Raw genomic sequence first — 22,501 nt, 5'->3', positions numbered from 1 at the left:
GAAAGTCTAAGCTCTCAATTTGGACTAATGTGAGAAAACTCGCTGTAATAATTCAAGTCGCCCAACTGAAAAGAAACATTGTTTATTGTCAAACACAAAAATAGAGTCAATACTTGCATATGGGTAGGTTGGTCCCAGTCTGGGACAAACAGTTCTGTACAGCCACCCTGGATTTGCTTTACAAAGGGCTCAGGTGATGAGTTCTTGCTTGTGAATGGAATTGCCTGTTACCAAGAGAACTCATATGCAACAAACTCTACCAGGAGATTAATTTAATGATTCCCCTTGGGCCTTGTAGGAGTTGTTATTAAGAACAGGTACAGCACAGGAACAGACCATTCAACCCTCCAAGCCTGCGCTGACACATCTTCCCCTTCCATACTAAAATAAACTCTTTGCATTTCACAGATCAGAACTGGGGAGTAGCTGTTGAGTCAAACATAATGATTTTATGCAGAAGCATTATACCCCTGGATTTGAATCACTCTAAAGTGATGCATCGGGGACTTTGTGGTTAAAATGTTTCAAACTATATTTAAGTAGTTTGGTTTGTTGTTTTAAAATTTTCTGTGATGAACATGTATCTTGCAGTTACGAAAACCTGCAGCCTTGTGTTCTGTTGAATGACTGTCTTAGAATCATAGACTCATAGAGCTGTACAGCATGGAAACAGACCTCCTCGGTCCCACTCGTCCATGCCGACCAGATAACCCAACCTAATCTAGTCTCATTTGCCAGCACCCGGTCCATATCCCTCCAAACCCTTCCTACTCATATACCCATCCAGATGCCTTTTAAATGCTGTAATTGTACCAGCCTCCACCACTTCCTCTGGCAGCTCATTCCATATGCGCACCACCCTCTGTGTGAAAACGTTGCCCATTAGGTCCTATTTAAATATTTCCCCTATTACCTTAAACCTATGCCCTCTAGTTCTGGACTCTCCCACCCTGGGGAATAGACCTTGTCTATTTATCTTGTCAATTCCCCTCATGATTTTATAAAATCGAAAAGTGTGGTGCTGGAAAAGCACAGCAGGTCAGGCAGCATCACAGGAGCAGGTGAATCGACGTTTCAGGCAAAGCCCTTCGTCAGGAACGTTTTTCCAGCACCACACTTTTCAACTCTGACCTCCAGCATTTGCAGTAAACACTTTCTCCCTGGTTTTATAAACCTCTATAAGGTCACCCCTCAGCCTCTGATGCTCCAGGGAAAACAGCCCCAGCCTATACAGCCTCTCCCTGTAGCTCAAACTCTCTACTCCCAGCAACATGCTTCTCTGAACCGTTTCAAGTTTCACAATGTCCTTCCTGTAGCAGGGAGACCAGAACTGCACACAGTATTCTAAACGTCTTGTTTAATATATATGCCAAAAAAAATCAATCCTGCCAGATTTCGGTGGTGGCTCAATGGTTAGCACTTACAGGGCTAGGGACATGATTTCGAATCTACCCTCGGGTGACTGTCTGTGTGGAGTTTGCACATTCTCCCCGTGTCTGTGTGGGTTTCCTCACACTGTCCAAAGATGTGCAGGTTAGGTGAATTGTCCATGCTAAATTGCCCATAGTTTTTAGGGATGTGTGGGTTAGGTGCATTAGTCAGGAGTAAATAGGGTGGGGGAATGGATCTAGGTTGGTGTGGACATGTTGGGCCAAATGGCCTGTTTCCACACTGGAGAGATTCTGTGATATTTCATCCTGGGATCTCATTTGTCCTGTAGCATTATGGATGGGCCAAATGACCTCCTCTTGCCCCCATACCTTATGGATGTTACATGACAATGTGCTTTATCTGAGTTAGTTAACTGGGTTCTGATGAACAGTCGCACTGGATTTGAAACACTAACCCTACCCCTGTATCTCTGCACAGAAACTGCCTGACTTGTTAAATTTCTCCGGCATTATCATTGCGATGGAAGTGAAGGCTCCCTGAATTTTACCAACCATTTTGTTCTTGATAGTGAAAGTGGTGTTTTGTTGGGTTTGCTTGGAGCTGGTAACCGTGGCGATTAGCACCTTCGAGTTCAGCCACAAATATTCAGTCCCGTACTTTTTACTGTTCATTTCCAAACTGCTGTCTCCCATAAGCATTTCCATTTTGCTGCAAGTGATGAAGGAAACAGCTGCAAATTCTGTAAGGGGAAGAGGTTCATGGTGTTACTGTCGGCATACAACTTGCTGTTGTTTTACTGGGTGGGTTGGGGGGCGGGGGCAGGTATGTGCTGTCTCAGACCTTCTACAAGTTGCAGTGTTTCTTTATGAAGTGTCGGTCATGTCTTCTTGGCTCAGTTCACAGCATTCTCCCCTACCTGATTCCAAAGGGTTGTGGGTTCAAGTCCCACTTGCGAAATGAGCCCAAAAGACAAGGCTGACCCTCAGCAAGGGAGTTCTTCACAAAACTGACATCTACTCTCAAAGTTTCTGCCCCTACGGTCTGGAGGGCAGGTATGGTGAAGCAGTGAATGCTGGCCTGGTTCGCTTTTCATAAATTAATAAACCATTAAAAGACCTTTACGTTTCCTCGGTGTTTGAGAGTCACGTTCAGAAGCCACATGACGACAGATTGTAGTCCAACAGGTTTATTTGAAATCACAAGCATTCAAAGTGCTGCTCCTTGGTCAGCCGAAGGTCACTCTGAAAGCTTATGGTTTCAAATACACAGACACCTCAGAGATCGGTGAGACTGAAGGGGTTTGTAGAGAAAGGAAGGGATGTGTTAGGGCTGCCCCCATGACTGAGCTGTGCAAAATGGCCGATGGCAGCCCATGGCTAATACAGCAGAACATGGCCGACAGTAAAATATTGGGACTATAGCAACTCTATAGCTGAAGCTGCATAAGGCTTAAGTAATGTCATTTCTTATTCAAGGTCAGCTGCACTTCTTTACACACTGGACACAGGTAAGAATATTTCACGAGAAAATCTCTTGAATTATTTAATCAATCTGCTACAACCATAACAGCAGGTTTTCATTAAGATTCTTCTTTACACACTGGACACAGGTAAGAATATTTCACACTAATCTCTCTTGAATTATTTAATCAATCTGCTACAACCATAACAGCAGGTTTTCATTAAGATTCTTCAGATAATCATAGATATAGATTCTGAAGTAGTTACAAATCCACATATATATTAAAAAATCACTAAAAGATTCAAACCAGTTTCAGTTAGTAAAAGTACCCCCTGTATCACTGTAGAGAGGAACAAATACTGAGATTATCAGACATTGGAATGTGCTGTGGAACTTCAAGAGTTATAACTTCTGAATTTATTTTTCGAGGGGAGGAAAGATCTTACCGTGACTGTATTTTTTCCAGTGAAATTCCATCTTATTCTCATCATCTGATAAGGTCGTGGCTCCGTCAATGGTCTGAAGAATCTGAATTTGGACATCTGAAATCCGATAACAGATGACAGTGTTTATCCTTCTCCTTTTCCACCCACTGGTTTAGCCCGGAACATGGGACTGATTTGAGGTTGACAGGATGAGGCATGCTGAAGGTGGGGGGGGGTGTGAGAGTCCTTCTCTGTCCTGCCTGGCTCCCATCACCTCAAATTCAGGAAGGGTGATTGGCAGCACTCATGGGTGGGTTTGTCCGTGGCCAACACAGAGTCTGGACCTGCACCGCAAAGGGGCAATGCGTGATGATACTGCTCCTTTAAAAAGGCTATGTTGTCCTTGTTTATTTTTGAGAGGGGTTGTAAAGGCAGAGGGGCCGATATGTCAGAACTGGCTATGTTAGTATTGGCTAACAGACAACGATCAGGGAGAAGTGCTTTTAAGTCACTTGTATAATGGAAAGGGGGTGGCCAGTTCTCCCAGATCAGTTTTTTTCTAGTTTGGTTTAGTTTTCACTGGGGACCTGGAGGAACAGCTGCTGGAGTGAAAAGCAGTTCCATTCAGCAAGTGATCCCTGGCTGATTCTCTCTGCCACCCCTCTGTCCTGTAAGAACCTGTGTTTGAATTTACCTTTTTTTTTGCCAAGGGGTGTGTTTAAGGGAAATCGGAGCAGCTCTTTGTTAAGTTAGAAATGCATTATTCTAAATTCTGTTTTCCTTTGCTTGTGTTTCATTCGGTACTGTGTAAATAAATTCCGTTTTGTTTAAAACTAAGTGGTTGGGCCAGCTGCATCACTCCTGAAATATCCACTTTACACCTACTTAAAACAACCAGCAAAGATAGGGTCTGGGTTACTTCCATGAGGGGATCAGGCCCGGTCCATAATAAACAGCACCGACAGTGAGCCAGTTGCCGCTGCCACTTTAAATCCTACCCCCACCCGCTCAGTCTCTGCCTTTAATTAAACTCGCGGTAACCCCGAGATTGGTCAGTCTGGAAACATGCGAACGATGCCAATCCACAGAACCGGCTGCTGCCGGTGGCTCTGGTCCCAGAGCTTTGTTGGCAGAATGACAGAATTGTCACAGTGTAGAATGAGGCCGTTTGGTCCATCCTGCCCTCACTGGTTCTATCCCCTAGCGCCAATCTCTTGACTTTTCCCCTTAACCCCGCACACCATTTCTGCCCAAATAAGCATCCAGTCCTCTGTTGTAGGCGATAAAGGAACAATGATAGGCCACTCTGCCCCTCAATTATAGCCCATTGAGATCCAATAGGAAGGAGACCATTTTTGAATGCAGTATTCCAAAAGAGGCCTAACCAATGTCCTGTATAGCCACAACGTGACCTCCCAACTCAATGAATGTTTTGGTAAATTTGGGACCCTGATTGAGGACAAGTTTATGTTGAGAAAAGATCTCCAGACTGAATCTTTGTAGAACACTTTATCTTGCATTTCAATGGTACACACTTTGATACGAGTTAATCCATGGTTTACCAGCCTCTAAACAGTTATTCCTTTACAAATCTCAAATCTCAAAATCTCAATTGCTCACAATCAATCAAATCTAACCCTAATCAATCTGAATTGAACTTGACTCTGACTAGTTCCGCCCACATTGTGCTATTTACACCCAGGTGAGGAGCTGCTCATAGACTTCATTGCTCGAGGGTCCTAAAGCATGAGTGAAGACCCGTTCCTCTCACCAGGAACCGTGAAAGGCAATAGCTTGGTTTCCTCTATACTGTCAGTGGACTGAGAAGGAATTCATTCCAGGACCTTCTCGTCTACTCTCCTCCACTTACTAACCATAAGCGAGAAGCTTACCTATGTTCGTTGCTGTCAGGTTGTAGTCAGTGGTGTTCAACTGCATCGCGGTCAACATGACAGTGCTCTCGAGCGAGCTGAGGAGTAGCGTCATGGTCTTGAGTCTCTGATTGCTGTTCATGTCGAACCATTTGGACTCCCCGTGGCTCATGTTGCTAACAAACTCTGCGATGTTCTGCGGAGTGAGAGGGAGCTCCTGACAGACTTGGGAACTGCCTAGTGGCATTATCACTGCATTGTTAATCCAGAGACCCAAGTAATGCCCCAGGTTCAAATCCCGGCATGGCAGATGGTGGAATTGGAATTCAATAAATATCTGGAATTGGGAGTCTAATGTTGACCATGAATCCATCAACAGTTGTTAGAAATCCCTATCTGGGTCACTAATGACATTTAGGGAAGGAAACTGTCATCCTTACCTGGTCTGGCCTACATGTAACTCCAGACCCACAGCAATGTGGTTGACGCTTAACTGCCCAATGGGCAATTAGGGATGGGCAATAAATGCTGGCCTAGTCAGTGCTGCCCTCATCTTGTGAATGAATTTTAAAAAAAATCAGGGGCAGATCATAGCCTTAAGGAATGAGACACCAGGACAACTTGGAGCCCAGGGGGATTTGGGTGGGGTTAGTTTCTGCCCTTTGGCAAGCCATGGGTAAGAGGGTCTATGCTCACAGCATTCAAAGGTTGGAGCACACTGGGTGGGGAGTGTCCAGTGACCAAGGCTGCTCCTTTGAGAAGATGGCTGGTTCTGTCTCAGTCATCCATGAAGAAGATTGGGCAACAAGCCCCTGTCATCTCTCCGACAGTCATTGGTGCCAGAACAGGGAGAAATCCATGGGGAGCTGGAGAGGAAATGACAGAACCACAAGGAAGAGGGGAAATAAGGAGAGGCTCTGCCCTTTGTAGGAGACAGAGGAAGCAGGGACGCGGGAGGGGGAAAGGAGCAAGGGAGGAAGGAGGACAGGGGAGGAAGGAGGGGAGGGGGGAGGTAAAGGGTAGGGGCGGTGGGAGGGGGGAAAAGAAGGGACAGGTGTGGGGAAGGGAGAAAGGCCGCCTGAGGATCTTTGGTGAATTTCTGCAATGCATCGTGAAACCGATACACTCTGCTGCTACTGAGCATCGGCGGTGGGGTGAGTGAACGCTGAAGGTGGATGGGAAGGTGTCGTCTGAGGAACTTTGGTGTGTGAGCAACGAATGGATTTTCCAAATGCCAGTGAAACAAAGTACCCGAACATATCTTAATGAAAGAAGTTAGCGAGGGAACTCACCAGCAGTGAAGTTTGACTATCACTGTTGCTATAATTTTGACAATTCTTATTGATGCCAGAGGCCAATGTTAGGATGAAACAGTAGGGATAATTGGCCGTTTCTTCATTTTGATTGTCATCACCCTAAAATATAAAGAGAAACAATTTAAATATCAGTTTAAGAAACATGCGGAAAAGTTTCAGCGAAACTTCCTTTCTTTTCTAGTTTTCCCGAAATGAGGTTTCAAAATCATCAGAAGTCTAGAGGAAACCTTACACTCTCCTCAAAGGATCAAGGACAAGAGGGCACAGGTTTCACGGGATTTGCAGTGGGCGCAAACGTGGCATGAGAAACGCTGCGTGATTCAAATCTGCCCAGCGATAGTTTCATGTGAGGTGCTCAGTAAGACATCCTTTGTCAATGAGACGTAGTTGCTACGCTCAGTCGGAGAGCAAATGTGAGGGGCTGAATGGCCTCTTTCTGCCTCAGAGTGCTCTACGATTCTGTGGTACCCTCAGCAACTGGGGACGAGACAGCTTGGGTTCTCTTTCCCTGAGGCAAAGTACGCAGCTCATTCAATCTTTCCCAATAATTACACAATCTCAGCTCTGCTGACTTTCTTCAAAACTTTTCCCTGACTTTCCCCAGTGAATCTCGACCCCGGTTGCTTAGGTAAGGAACTCTGTGTTTTTGTCGAAAGCAACAGATCAGAATTTTATCGTGACCACATGGAATCAAAATTTCTTTCACACAGTGAGCTTGAGACAGACAACTCTTTGAGATATTCCTCTGAGTATTTGCAAGGCTGAGATAGGTTAGATTCGAAAGGAAATGCTATGAAATTGAAGGCATGTATTATACCTTTAAGAGAGAGAGAATGCTGTTCTGAACTTACAAGCACCTGTCTACATGACTGAATGGCAGTCCCAGAGTGTACTGGGAAATAGAAAATATGTAACATTTGGTTGTGAAATGGATACCTGAGCTTTGGTTGCTGTCTTGACAGCAATTCAAATTTAACCAATTAGTTTAAACTATGCCAGAAGCCAATGTGATTTGAATTTTATTGTTTCGACATCTGGAAATCAGTCAATTATAAGAATCTAATGTGTCATGGGGGGTTTATAAACCAGCTATTTTGAAAATTAGAGGGAGAGCAACTGTCATAGAGAGAGAAACTGCTGGAAAGCTAATTGCTAATCTAGCATCTTGCCATCAAAGAAGTTAGAAATTAGTGGGCAGCACGGTAGAACAGTGGTTAGCACTGCTACCTCACAGCGCCAGAGACCCGGGTTCAATTCCCCCCTCGGGCAACCGTCTGTGTGGAGTTTGCACATTCTCCCCGTGTCTGTGTGGGTTTATTCCGGTTTCCTCCTGCAGTCACAAAGATGTGTGGGTTAGGGTGGATTGGCCATGCTAAATTGCCCGTAGTGTTAGGTTAGGGGAATGGGTCTGGGTGGGTTGCTCTTTGGAGGGTCAGTGTGGACTTGTTGGGCCGAAGGGCCTGTTTCCACACTGTAAGCAACCTAATCTAAGGTACCTTTTCATATGAAACCTACTCACCATGAAAAGAAAGAAGACAACCAGGGATATCAGCAGCAAGGAGAGTGAAAACATAGAAAAAGACTGAGATTAGTCTAATTTTAGTAAGTGTCTTATTGGAAGAGCACATTTTTACAGAGTTGGAGTAGTGAATAGCAAGTAGTGAAGAGAAAAGGGGGGTTGGATTTGTGAACAATTTTATTTTTGCTTAACATTCACTGTTGGAATTAGAAAAATAAATTGATTTTTTTCTTTAAATAGTTGAATTTGGGTGTTCTCTGTCACAGACGTTTTAACAGATTACAAGGTGAGGTGAGCCTTTCTGGGTGTTTGGTTTAATTAACAGAGGGATTCGACTTAGCACTTCCCGACTGAAGGAAGAATGGAAGGTCAAGTGGGAAAGTAGAAAATGATGGGAAGGACAGCTATGACCATATGCAACATGGGATAGGCTAGAGGGTGCCGAATGGCCTACGGTTACTCCTGTTTCTTCAATGTGCATGACCGACACTGAAGGGAAAGGGGATTTTCCAAGGTATCTCAAAGACTAAAAGACTTCCAACAACGCTCATCCCCCATCATGAGCTTGGGAGAGACACGTACTTGGGGGAAGGCTATTGCTCGAGGAAGGATTTTTTTTTTGTGGGGAGGGTTCTGTTTAATTGTGCAGCACTGAGAGAAGCGAACATGCCAAGTTCATTGACCAGGGAAGTAACCCATGCCAAGGGGTGGAAGTGTGAGTTGGGTGGCTATTCAGAATGGTGGAGTGCAGCTAGATCTCTTTGCTAGAGTTTGGGGCTCCCTTTGACGGTCTGTAATGAGGCATCCTCAGTAAAGTTCCACAAAGGTTAAATTAAATGAGAAAAATATCTGGAATGGTGCCTGATGAACAAAAGTCCAGCTCACAGGGCCACAGGTCAACACACAATGGCCATGGCGTGGTCAAAGTATCTTATACAGACACAGCCCATAGATTAAACCCAGGACCATCTAAAACTCCAATCCATAGCTTTCTAACTGAACGATCGCAGGAGCTATATACAGGAATTATGACTTTAAAATCATCCCTTTATAATGTCTGTTGTGTAAATTTAACTGCATTTAAAAGAAAGCTGTGCAAAAGAAACTGTCTCAACATATTCCCAATGACTCTTGTGTCTTACTTCCTGACTTTACCTGCTAATCCTTCTTAGGTGGGTCCCCTGAGTGTATCTGTCCTGTTCCCTGACCTGCTCTAACCTGGCTTCCCTCCCGATATTCTGGGTAGATTGTAATGCTCACAGCTTCTGCCTGGTTTCGCCGGAGTGATTCGTGAACTGGCTGGGTAAGCGATTGATTGGAATACCCAGACTGCGCCTCTGAATGAGAAGAATCAAGTCCCACTCCAGAGCCCTGACCCCATGACCGAGACCCTCTGCCACTGCACCACTGAGGGAGTGCTACATCATCGGAGCTGCTGACACATGGATAGGGAGCTCTTACCTGGCTTCTCAGGTGGATTTAGAACATCTTGCATGACTATTTTCAAGAAGAGGGAAAGTTACTCCAGTGTCATAGCCCAAAGTTAGCCCTTAGTCAACACCATGAAAATGATGATCATGCAAGTTATGAAATATATCGCCATTCCTTCAGTGTCACTGGGTCAAACTCCTGGAATCCCCTCCCTAAGGGCATTGTGGATCTACCTACAGCAGGTGGACTGCAGCGGTTCAAGAAGGCAGCTCACCCCCACCTTCTCAAGGGGCAACTAGGGATGTGCAAAAAATGCTGGGCCCAGCCAGCGATGCCCACATCCCATAAGTGAATTGACTTGCTTCTCTCATTATATTTGTGGGCGGTGTATATAGACAAATTAAAGAGATGGTAGCGTGTTAGAAATAACATAACAACAGAGTCCCAGGCTGATGCATCTGGTGACATTAGAATTCAATTAATTAGACATCTGAAACTGAAAGTTAGTCTCCGTAATGATGACCATGACAGCTCTTACTGATTAATACAAATCCAAGAAAAAAATACTCCTTCACTAATGTCCTTCGGGGAAGGAAATCTGCCACCCTTACAGATTTAGGGAAGCATGGTGGCTCAGTGGTTAGCACTGCTGCCTCACAGCGCCAGGGAGCCAGGTTCGATTCCACCCTCGGGTGACTGTCTGTGTGAAGTGTGCACATTCTCCCTGTGTCTGTGTGGGTTTCCTCCCACAGTCCACAGATGTGCAGGTTAGGGTGGATTGGCTGTGCTAAATTGTCCATAGCGACCAGGCTAGGCAGCGCAGCCATGGGAACTGCAGGATTATGGGGGTCGTTATGGGTAGGATGTTCTTTGGAGGGTTAGTGTAAACTCAACGGGCCAAGTGGACTGCTTCCACACTGTGGGGAGTCTGTGATTTTATGACTGGTCTTTATTCAGTTACGCAAACTGAATTCGGATGTAATGGGAGGCAATTGTTAGTCTTTTTTTATCCCAGGCATCTTAGAACAGAGCATGATTGAAATCATAGAATCCTTACAAAGCAGATAGAGGCCATTTGGCCCTTTGAGTCTGCACTGATGCCCCTGAAGAGTAACCTACCCTATCCCTGTAACCCCATATTCCCCATGGCTAAACCATCTAACCTACACTGAGCACTATGGGTAATTTAGCATGGCCAATCCACCTGGCCTGCACATCTTTGGACCGGTATGAGTTTTGTAGTAGCAATTGTTTGACAATATCTCTGCATAAGCATCATTAGCAAGGAAGAGGGACAGACTCAGAGGTGATTGTCTGACAGTCAAATAGCTAATGCTCTATATGGGCATGATAAATAAATAGAAACAGAAACACGTAGAAAATAGGTGCAAGTGTAGGTCATTGGGCCTCTCCAGTAAGTATGATTAGGGTCAATTCTCCATCTCAATGCCATACTCCTGTTCTCTCCCTTTACCCAATAACACCTTTGACATCTTGAAATTTACCTATTTCTTGCTTCACTACACTCAGTAGCCTGTCCTCCACCGTATTACGTGGTACCAAATTCCAAAGGTACGCAAACCTCTGAGTGAAGATCTTGCTCTCCTCCTCAGAGCTTGCCCCATCCCGAGACCATCCTGGGCTTTCCCAATCCCGGGAGAACATCATTCCAATATCAGGGCCAGCCCTCTCTGTGTTTTGTACAATTTCCTGAGGTCAAGTGGTTGTGACGCCAATGGAAGGCATCTTCAGTCAAGGACAGAATAAAACAAGAAAGAAATGGCGGTAGAATTGATTATAAATACACCACTGGCCTACCTTATCACACTTATGATCTTTAATATGCATCTGTTCTGAAGGGCAAGGTGGTCCTAAAACAAAACAGAAATCAACATTTGATAACCTGGGTTTTATTCCATTTGGTTTCTCTGAAGCAATGAATGTAAATTTGAGAGGCGGTGGGCATAGGGATGATGTCAATAATTCATGTGCTAGTGATCTCCAGATGTTTCAGGAGAATTTTGAATTCATGGTGACTCCGGGATGAATCTTACATTGTTTTGGCTCAGTCCAGGAGGTGTGGGAGGGGTTTTCACTGAGAGGCTGAGCACGTTTTCTCACCGGGACTTACCAAAGGCCCCACATTGATTACTGACCACCATACTACTCCCACTCCCCTCCCATGGCATCACTCCAGCCTCTATCTTACCACACGCCATTCCTGGAATAACGCACCTGGTATCTGACACTTTTAAAAAGGCACCCGGGCATTCTGAAGGTGCAGGGTCCATTGACAGATGGAATCTCAACATGTTGGAGAAGGGGAAGATGGCATTGCGATCCTCGTAGAGTGGTCAGTGTGGCTGCGACAGGTTGACAGAGGCCGGATAATATAGAGTACGACACATGAGCCCACTTGACAAGAGCTCATGGTGTTGGAGGTGGCATGGATTGACGATTGGCTAACAAAATAGAAGACAGAGTTGGGATAAAGGGGGTGGCAGTGACCTATCAATGGACTGTTAATCCAGAGACCCGGGTAATGTTCCGGGGACCTGGGTACGAATCCTGCCACGGCAGATGGTGGAATTTGAATTCAATGAAAATCTGGAATTAAGAGTCTAATGGGACCACAAATCTGTTGTTGATTGTTAGAAAAGTCCATCTAGTTCACTAATGTACCTTTGGGATGGAAACTGCCCTAGCCTGGGTTACATGTGACTCCAGACCCACAACAATGTCGTTGACTTTTAACTGCCTTCTGGCCAACAAATATTGGCCTAGCCAGTGACACCCACATCCCAAGAATGCTTTTAAAAAATATCAAGGAATGTAACCTTTAGCCACAAGGTTCAGTGCTGGGATTATAAGTATTTACAATGTGTATTAATGACTCAAATGATGGAAGTGAATATACAATAATCTCAAGGACATAAAAGTAGGTAGGACAGTTCAATGAATGAGCAAAAACCTACATGTAGGGAAATGTACTTTGGCTTGAAGAATAAAAGAGCAGAATATTATTTAAATGGAGAAAGTGAGCAGAAAGCTGTTGTACAGAGGGACTTGGAGAATCTCGAGCGCTGCAGAAAATCACCTTCGATAGCACCTTCCAAACCCATGACCCTCATCACCCAGAGGGACAAGGGTAGCAGATGCATGGGATCAACGCCATTTGCAAGTTCCTCTCCACCCTGACTTTTAATGGAAATTGTGCAAGGCACCTTTCCCCCTAAATGTTGACCCCTCTCTCCTTCAGATGTGTGAAACCCCACTCAATCCAACATTGAGAAACAGATATAAAACAATCCATTACTTATGCAGTCTTGTGTATTTCCAAGTTTTTCATTTCCCTTACAGATGCAGACGTGACCAATTATCCTCAAATCACATCCAGTGGTGTTTCCACAAGTGTATTTTTTATCACAGCCATCTGCAATTATTAAAAAAAGCGATACGTAATTGACATGCACATATTGTCACTTACAGGAACAGGAGGATGACTTTCTGCTTATAACTCCCTAAACTCTCCATCTCTGGTGTTTTCCTCCCTTCATGAGTTCACCTCCACCCTCAGGTGACTGACTGTGTGGAGTTTGCAAATTCGCACTGTGTCTGCGTGGGTTTCCTCCAACTGCTCCGGTTTCCTCCCACAGTCCAAAGGTATGCTGGTTAGGTTGGATTGTGCAGGCAGGACGGATGGGTGAGGGAAGGTTATGGGGATAGGGTTGGTCTGGATGGGATGCTCTGTGGAGGGTCAGTGTGGACTCAATGGGCTGAATGGCCTGCTTCCATACTGTAGGGGTTCTATGATAACAAATTTATGGATTGCATCTGAAAGCTAATGCAGCCTGGCTGGACGAGCTACAAGGCACAGTCTATCTATATCTTATCCAGCTGCATGTCAGTTGGAATACAAAAAACTGACCATGGTGTTAACAGAACAAATCTTGGAGGGTTTGTCTACAGATCCCTGAAGGTGGCAGGACAGGTTAAAAAAAGAAACTTGTCTTTATCATTCGTGGTCTGGATTGTGAGAGCAGGGAGGTTATTGTTGGAACCGTTTAGTGCTTTGGTGAGGCCACAGCTGGAGTACTGTGTGCAGGTCTGGTCCCCACACTACAGGAAGGATGTGACTGCACTGGACAGGGTGCAGAGGAGATTCACCAGTACTTTCCCTGGGATGGAGTATTTCAGCGATGGAGAGAGGCTGGATAAGCTCGGGTTGTTTTCTTTGGAGCAGGGAAGGTGGAGGGGGGACCTGATAGGGGTGTGTAAGATTATGGAGGGGCATGGACAGGGGAGATAGGAAGCAACTGTTCCCATGAATTGCAGGAAAGGGGGTCAAAATATAAAAATGAAAGGCATGAGGTATAGAGGGATTTTGCAGAAAAACTTTTTTTACCCAGAGATGGTGGGGATCATCGTGTCATACAGCATGGAAATAGACCCTTCGGTCTCACCAGTCCATTTCAACCTAATCCCAACCTGAACTCGTCCCACCCACCTGCACTTGGCCCATATCCTTCCATATCCTTGTCACTGTAACCACATCCAACACTTCCTTCAGAAAGTCATTCCACACACAAACCACTCTCGTGTTTGCTTGAACTCCTTCTCCTCTCACCATAAAAATGTGGCCTCTACTCTGGAAATGCCCAGTCTGGAACAGATTTCCTGGGAGGGTAACGGGAAACCTCACAAACGTTTTAAAAAGTTAAAAACTTGAAAGGGTTCAGAAAAGATTTCTAAAATCATGAGGGGCATGGAAAAGGGAAATAGACAGAGTCTTTTATTCCCAAGATAGGGGAATCCAAAATTAATGGGCATAGGTTTAAGGTAAGAGGGGGAATATTTAAATGGACTTAAGGGGTAATTTTTTCACGCAAAAGGTGGTCCGTGTATGGAATGAGCTGCCAGAGGAAGTGGTGGAGGCTGGTACAATTACAGCATTTAAAAGGCATCTGGTTGGGTATATGAATAGGAAGGTTATGGAGGGATATGGACAGGGTGCTGGCAAATGAGACTAGATTAGGTTGGGATATCTGGTCGGCATGGACAAGTGGGACTAAAGGGTTTGATTCCAAGCTGTACAGCTCTATGACTGTGAATGTTGGCCTAGCCAGTGACATCCACATCCTGAATGAATACAAAATAGGGTATATTTACAGGAAGGTAACCTTTAACTACAAGGATCAGTGTTGAGACTATCACTATTTACAATGTGTATTTAATGACTTCAATGATGGAAGTGAATGTACAATAGTGTTGAGGACACAAAGGTAGACGGGAAAACAAGTGGTGAGGATGAGTGGTCGACAAAGGCATATAGACAGTTAAGTGAATGAGCAAAACCTACATGTGGGAAAATGTACTTCGGCTTGCAGAATAAAAGGTGTTATTTAAATGGAGAAAGAGAGAAGAAAGCTGTAGCACAGAGGGACTTGGAGAATCTCGTGTATAAGTTGCAAGATGTTAGCACACAAGTTCAGCAAGTAATCCAGAAGGAAATTGAAATATTCTGGCCTTTATTTGGAAGGGAATGGAGGACAATAATGGGGAGGTCTTGTTAAAACAATACAAGATGTTAGTGAGACCACAGCTGGAATACAGTGAACACTCTTGGTTTCTTTATCAAAGGATAGATAAACCAGCAATATAGGCAGTCCAGAGAATGCTCACTCAGCTATCCCAGGTATGAAGGGGTTTTCCAGTGAGGAGACGTTGAAGAAATTTGGTTGTACTCAGTGAAGTTGAATGAATGAGAGGTGACCTTACTGATCCATACGAGATCCATAGGGAGCTCGGCAGGGTAGATGCAGAGAGGCTGTTTCTGCTTGTGAGGTAGTCCACTATTGTACATTTATCTTCCTGTAAATATACCCTATTTTGTATTCTTTGAGAAAGGAGACGCACGTTTACAACAGAGATGAGGAGGAAAATCTTTTCTCAGAGCCTAGGGAATCTGTGAGAGTTCTTTACTGCAGAGGGTTGTCGAGGCTGGGGCATTCAGGATGAGGTAGGCAGATTTTTGATCAGGAAGGGAATCAACTGGTACAGGAAAAACAACAGTAGTGGCGGGGTTGAGGATTCTCAGATCAGCCACGATCTCTTTGAATGGCAGAGCAGACTCAATGGGCTGAATGGTCTACTTTTACTCTACAATCGTACAATCTTACACATTGGGTGTGGGTCACAGGTCAGCAGGACCTCATTATAATCTGCTCACTTTTCATGATGTATCATTAAAACTGCTTCTGTTCAGGAGAATGAGTTCAACAAAGACTGATAGAGGAGAAGTCAATGACAAGAGCGATATTCAGGTTTGGTCTTCTTTGTTACACTGATGAGTGAATACTGAGACTATATACAACACCACCGGTGGAGTTACGGCCTGGAAGGTGGATAATCTGGACCTGAGAATGCTAGGGAGTCACTACCTCATCCATGGATGTATCACCGTACTCTGACTGATCTGTCAAGCAGACTGCCAGAGTGCTGTGGTGTCTTCAGAGGAGTGTCCTAATCTCAGCTATCTTCGGCTGCTTTCGTCAATGACCTTCCCTCCATCAGAAGGTGAGGATGTTCACCAATGACTGCTCCATTAGCGACTCCTCAGATACTGGACCAGTCCATGGGTTGAAAACTGACAAGTCACATTCATCTCACACAAGTGGCAGGCACTGACCATCCCTAATACAAGACAACCCCTTGACATTCACTGAGGTCACCAATACTATCCCCCCCACTATCTACATCCTGGGCGTTACCATTGACCAGAACCTGAACTGGACTCTCCACATCAACACAGTGGCTACAAGAGTGGGTTCAGAGGCTAGGAATCCTGCAGCAAGTAACTCACTTCCTGACATCCCAAATCCTGATGAGGCAAAGGTCAAGAGTGTGATGGAATACTCCCTACTTTCCAAATGTCACAGCAAATTACTGCAGATGCTGGAATCTGTACTAGAAACAACAATTGCTGGAGATCAGAACAGGTCAGACAGCATCTGTGGACAGAGAGTAAGCTAACGTTTCAAATCTCGATGACTCTTCACCAGAGCTAGACTGAAAGGTGGAGGGAGCAACTATTGTGCTAAATTTGTGTGTGCGTTTTGGGAGTGGGGGGGTGGGGACTTGGCTGGATGAGTGCTGATCAAACAACACTCAAGAAGCTCTACACCATCCAGTACAAAGCAGCCCACTTGATTGGCACCACATCCACAAACATCCATCCGTCCATCTCCAATGTTTAGTAGCAATACCATCTGCAAGATGTACTGCGGAAAACTGCTAAGGCTTCTTAGTTTGCACCTTCCAAACCCATGACCCTCATCACCCAGAGGGACAAGGATAGGCAGATATATGGGAACACCGCCATTTGCAAGCTCCTCTCCATCCTGACTTTTAGTAAAAATTGTGCAAGGCACCTTTCCCCCTGAATTTTGACCCCTCTCTCCTTCAGGTGTGTGAAACCCCACACAATCCAACATTGAGAAGCAGGTATTAAACAATCCATTACCTAGGCAGGGTTTTGGTTTCACAGATTTTTTGTTTCCACCACAGGCACAGACGTAATGAGCTGGCACCCGTCGACATACAGCATAGTCATCGCAAATATGTTTTTCAGCACAAATATCTTCAATTGTTAAAAAAGAAACGAGACATGTAATTGACATGCATGTAGTTTCTAAACTTGTCACTTACAGGAACAGGTGAATGACTTTCTTGTTAGGGCTGTCTAAACTCTCCATCTTAGATGTTTTCCTTGCTTCGTGTCTGGGTCTGTTTTAGACTCATGGGTAAAGACTGATTAATCAGAATCCCATCACTACTGTATGCTGTGATTGTTGAGATCAGAGAGAGAACTGAACTGAATCACTGACAGAGAACTTGAACTGAGGCAACATGGTGGCTCAGTGGTTAGCATTGATGCCTCACCGCACCAGGGACCTGGGTTCGATTCCAGCCTCGGGTGACTGTCTGCATGATGTTTGTACATTCTCCCCGTGTCTGAGTGGGTTTCTTCCATGTGCGCCGATTCCCTCCCAAAACCCAAAGATGTGTCGGGTGGGTTGGCTTGGGCCATGCTAAATTGCCCACGGAGTGTAGGCAGGATGGATTAGCCATGGGGAAGGTTATGGGGATTGGGTGGGATGCTCTTTGGAGGGTCAGTGTGGACTCATTGGGCTGAATGGACAGTGTCCACTCCGGAGGGGTTCTATGATAGCAAATGTATGAACTGCATCTGAAAGCTAATACAGTTGGATGAGTTATAAGGCACAGTCCATCTATACCTGATCCAGCTACATGTAGGTTCAACTTCCAAAACTGACCATTGTCTTCATGCTGTTGGGGGGGGGGGTGGTTGTCCCCAGACCCCTGAAGGTGGCAGGACAGGTTAATAGGCTGATTAAGAAGGCATATGGAAAACTTGGTTTTGACCAGACATGGTGAGAGCAGGGAGGTTATTGTTGGAGCTGTATGGGACTTTGGTGAGGCCACAGCTGGAGTACTGTGTGCACTTCTGGTCCCCACACTACAGGAAGGAGGTGATTGCACTGGACAGGGTGCAGAGGAGATTCACCAGGACGTTCCCTAGGATGGAGCATTTCAGCGACGGAGAGAGGCTGGAGTAGCTCGGGTTGTTTTCTTTGGAACAGAGAAGGTGGAGTGGGGACCTGATTGAGAGGTGTGTAAGATTATGGAGGGGCATGGACAGGGGAGATAGGAAGCAGCTGTTCCACTGAATTGCAGAAAGGCTATCAAGGGGGTCAAAATATTAAAGTGAAAGGCATGAGGTATAGAGGGATTTTGCAGAAAAACCTTTTTACCCAGAGATGGTGGGGATCATAGAGTCATCCAGCATGGAAATAGACCAATCCATTTCATCCAATCCTATTCAGCCTCTCCCTATAACTCAAACCCTCTCAAGCTGCGGCTGTTTTCCTGGAGCATCGGAGACTGAGGTGTGTCTTTGTAAAGGTTTATAAAACCATGAGGGGCATCAATAGGGTAAATAACCAAGGTATTTTTCCCTGGATAGGGAAGTCCGAAATTAGGGGGCAGAGGTTTAGGGCGAGAGGGGAAAGATTTAAAAGGGATCTAAGGGGCAACTTTTTCACACAGAGGGTGGTGCGTGTATGGAATGAGCTGCCAGAGGAAGTTATGGAGGCTGGTACAATTACACCATTTAAAAGGCATCTGGATGGGGACATGAATAGGGAGGTTATGGAGGGATATGGGCCAAGTGCTGGCAAATGGGACTAGATTAGGTTATGATAACTGGTCGGTGTGGACGAGTTGGACCGAAGGGTCTGTTTCTGTGCTGTACATCTCTCTGACTCTATGACTCTAAGTACTTGAATGAGCACTTGAAGTGTCATAACATTTACGGCTATGGGCCAAATGCAGGAAAGTGGTCTTAGTGTAGATAGGTTGGCACAGATGGGCCAAAGGGCCTCTTCTGTCCTCTATGGCTCTACTTTCTCATAGCTTTCGAGTGCAATTGGTTTAAACTGACTCTCGGCAGGGAGGCACCTTAAGCAGGTGTACTTTAATCTCGATTGGGTGAGTTTTTACGTTGATGTAAGTGAGCTACAGGAAGGAAGGAAGGGAACAAATTGTTTCCCTTTCTCGGTGAGTGTTTTTGCAGTATTGCATAAGGTGAAACATCCTGTGTTACAACAACAGGAAAGTTGCTTTCTGTAATGCCGTTACTGAACTGGAATATTTCTCTGCAAACTGGACAAATGAAAAGGTTTCAGCAGCACTAAGCAATAGTGAGGGGTGGATGGTACGGGGTTAAGTGGTTACATGGCACCGCATTTGCACAACATCAGCTGAAAAGCACTGGGTTAAGGAACTGGGTGGGATCGCTTCAACTCCACGATGAATTTGGTTAAAGTTGGTGTGGCAATTACTCCCTTGGTCACCCTGCCCTGCCAGCCCTGGCAGTGCCAATTGTCTGCCCAATGTGGAATCATCACGTTTTGGAAACGCACTGGAGAAAGTACAGAAGCGATTTGCAGGAATGGTCGCAGAGATTGAAGAGGTTGGGACTGTTGTCCTCGGCGAGTGGAGGATCGAGCTCCTCAAAAACGGGCTGGAAAGCGTTAAAAAGGGACAAACTTTCTTTCATGCTTCGTTAGCAAGAGCAAGAGTGAGAGAGGGAGTAGGTTTCAAATGATGTGCAAGAGAAGCAACTTCTTCACACACAGCAAGTGGCGAGGGTGTGGGACGGACTGTCTGGGAATGTGGTTGAGGCAAATCCCATTCAAGTGGGAATTTAGATGGTTAGTTGAATAAAAATAATGGGCAAGAGTATTGGAAGAAAGCAAAAGATTGGAATGACGCTCATTTGAAGAACTCCGATGGGCCAGAAAGCCTCCTTCTGTGCCGCAACACCGTGATATTCATCAAGTCCACCTCAGTGACACTGGGATTAATTGTGAAGAGGGTGATGTCACTTGCCTTGCTTTCTCTCATGTCATTGGAGATCGAGGGCTGATCTGATCGAAGCTGTTCAAGCTATTTGATGGGGCAAACACATTGAAATTGTTCCCTCTCATGGAACAATTGAAATTTGAAACAACTATCCAGAGGCCGATGTCCCATCACCAGGTCACCCTTTATTTATTTACTGGTGCTGTGGCCAAACAGCTCTAAGTCAGTCCTCAACTGAGGAGACTCTAATCCTCTGGTTATATTGGTCCAGGAGGTTGCCAGATGTAAACAACCCCAGTCAATAACCTTGTAATTTTAACAAGGTCAATCTGGTTCCACTTCCTACAAGAATATGGGCACCTTAGCTCAGATTTCTGATCCCAAGGTGGGCGAAAATGTGCCACACTTCCAACAGCGGTAGGCCTCAGGAGGCATGATGAGATGAAATAAAACAAAGGTCTAAATATGTATGGTAGCCTTTGTTATATTAAAAAATCCTCCCAGTCATGAAAGCCCATTGAAAACCTCTTCATCCCCTCAAGGGCTTAATTATCTATAGGAATAAGCGAACCTCTATCCATAACCTTATATCAAAGATAGGTAATTTATGATACTTTATTTAGACTGTCATTCAAACTGTATGCTTATTATAATAATTGTAGCTTGTGAAATGCAGCTGAGCTTTCATAATAAAACAATGATAGCCCTTAAGAAATGTCAACAAACAACTATTGTAATTGCGAGAACAGAAGGGGTTTTTTTCTTTCACCCTCACTGACACAGGCAGTCTATCGTTTAAACTTTTTAAAGGGCTGGGGATTTATGTAACTTCACGTCATGTTAGCTGTCCAGACCTTCTTTGGTCAACATTTAACTCAATGCTGGCAAGTTTGTGACTTCAACACCGCATGTGCCGGGCCAGGCTACAGAGAGGATGGAGGGGTTCTGTTTGAACTCAACAGTGAAAATGTTTCCCCGAGTGTCAGTCTTCCCTCTCTGTGAATCATACCCCGCCTCCCTTATAATTGTCAGAAAGTGGGGGTGGAATTTCAACACACTGGGCGCTCACCACTTATAAAGGTCCATGGAGTCTCCTCAAAATTCTGGGGGCATCATAGACTCATAGCGATGTACCTCACGGAAACAGACCCTTCAGTCGAACTCATCCATGCCATTAATTTAGAAATCCTAAATTAATCTAGTCCTATTTGTCGGCACTTGGCCCATCTCCCTCTAAACCCTTTTTTATTCTTGTACCCATTTAGAGATGCCTTTTTCTTCAAAACAGAGGCAGGCCACCAGGATTAAAAATCTGAAAGTGCATTTTCCATAGGAAGGGTAGGCGAGTTCTAATGGAGGGAGCCAAGACTGAGGTCAATAACCAAAAGAGAAAATGCCGGAAAATCTCAGCAGGTCTGGCAGCATCTGTAAGGAGAGAAAAGAGCTGACGTTTCGAGTCTAACTGACCCTTTTTCAAAGCTAAAAAAAAGGGGGAGAAATAGGGAGATATTTACACTGGGCTGAGAGAAAGTGAGTCATGGCTCCAGAAGCAAAGGTAGCAATAAAGAGGTGATAATGACAGTGCATAGAGAGATTATAGGGAGATTAGGAGCTGTGAATGACCAAGGCTGAAACCAGTAATATATACAAAAAGGTAAATAAAGTAAATGAAATAAAATTACGGAGCAGAATGAAAACAGAGGGTTTGAGATGGGATAATCATCTGAAGTTGTTGAATTCAGTGTTGAGACCCGCCGGCTGTCACGGGCCTAGTCGGGAGATGAGATGCTGTTCCTCCAGTTTGCGTTGAGCTTCACTGGAACATTGCAGCCGGCCAAGGACAGACATGTGGGCGTGGGAGCAGGATTGTCCACACAATCAGACTTTTGGAGGTAGGACTAATTTTACGATATTGCCCAGTCAGTGCCAAGGAGATCAAAGTGAAACATGTCCCGTTGATGCAGCAGAGGTGATGCTACTCATCTCTTTGGGTTGTTTGTCATGTCAATTGAGGGGTTATTCTCAGTTTTTACTCCCAGATGTGCTAAGGATAGCTATACTTGTCGATGTTTTTGATTTATGTGCAGATCCATGGGACTGTTAGGGAGGTAGTTCAAGGACTTTTACCCAGTGACACTGAAGGGGTTTTCAAGTCAAGATGGTGAGTGACTTGGAGGGGAACTTGCACGTGATTGATATTTCCACATATCTACTACCCTTGTCCTTCTAGATGGAAGTGGTGAATTTGGAAGGTGTGAACTGGAGAGAATTATGTTTAGGGTTAGGGTCAGTGTTAGATTTAGGGTTTAGGTGAGGGTTCAGGTTCAGTTTATGGTTAGGATTAAGGTTACAGTTAAGGTTAGGATTAAGGTTAGATTTAGGGTTAGGGTTAGAATTAAGGTTACGATTAACATTAGGCTGATGGTTAGATTTTGCATTGGGTTTAGGGATGGGGTTAGAGGTAGGGTTAGATTTAATGTTAAGATTAGGGTTCGGGTTAAGTTCAGGGTTAAGGTTAGATTTAGAGTTTGAGTTAGGGTTAGGGTTACGTTTAAGAATCGGGTTCAGGTTAGATTTAGATGATGGGTTAGTTTTCAGGAGTGCTGGTGAATTCCTGCAATGTATCTTGTAACAGAATGG

General features: G+C 44.8%; 1 protein-coding gene across 1 annotated transcript in view; it reads right to left on the bottom strand.

Annotated features, from left to right (window-relative positions):
- LOC122552354 (adhesion G protein-coupled receptor E3-like) overlaps positions 1–22,501 on the bottom strand; it is a 55,640-nt gene that overhangs the window by 17,545 nt on the left and 15,594 nt on the right. Inside the window, exons 3-9 of the mRNA XM_043695104.1 lie at positions 16,938–17,054; positions 12,732–12,848; positions 11,234–11,286; positions 6,442–6,564; positions 5,171–5,345; positions 3,300–3,395; positions 1,944–2,131 (exon numbers count right to left, since the gene is read on the bottom strand). Coding sequence (XP_043551039.1) covers positions 1,944–2,131; positions 3,300–3,395; positions 5,171–5,345; positions 6,442–6,564; positions 11,234–11,286; positions 12,732–12,848; positions 16,938–17,054 — 869 coding nt within the window. The remainder of the gene's footprint in view (positions 1–1,943; positions 2,132–3,299; positions 3,396–5,170; positions 5,346–6,441; positions 6,565–11,233; positions 11,287–12,731; positions 12,849–16,937; positions 17,055–22,501) is intronic.

The sequence above is a fragment of the Chiloscyllium plagiosum genome, chromosome 8 (assembly GCF_004010195.1).
Source record: "Chiloscyllium plagiosum isolate BGI_BamShark_2017 chromosome 8, ASM401019v2, whole genome shotgun sequence".
Taxonomy (NCBI): domain Eukaryota; kingdom Metazoa; phylum Chordata; class Chondrichthyes; order Orectolobiformes; family Hemiscylliidae; genus Chiloscyllium; species Chiloscyllium plagiosum.
This window is presented reverse-complemented; position numbering and strand designations above follow the sequence as displayed.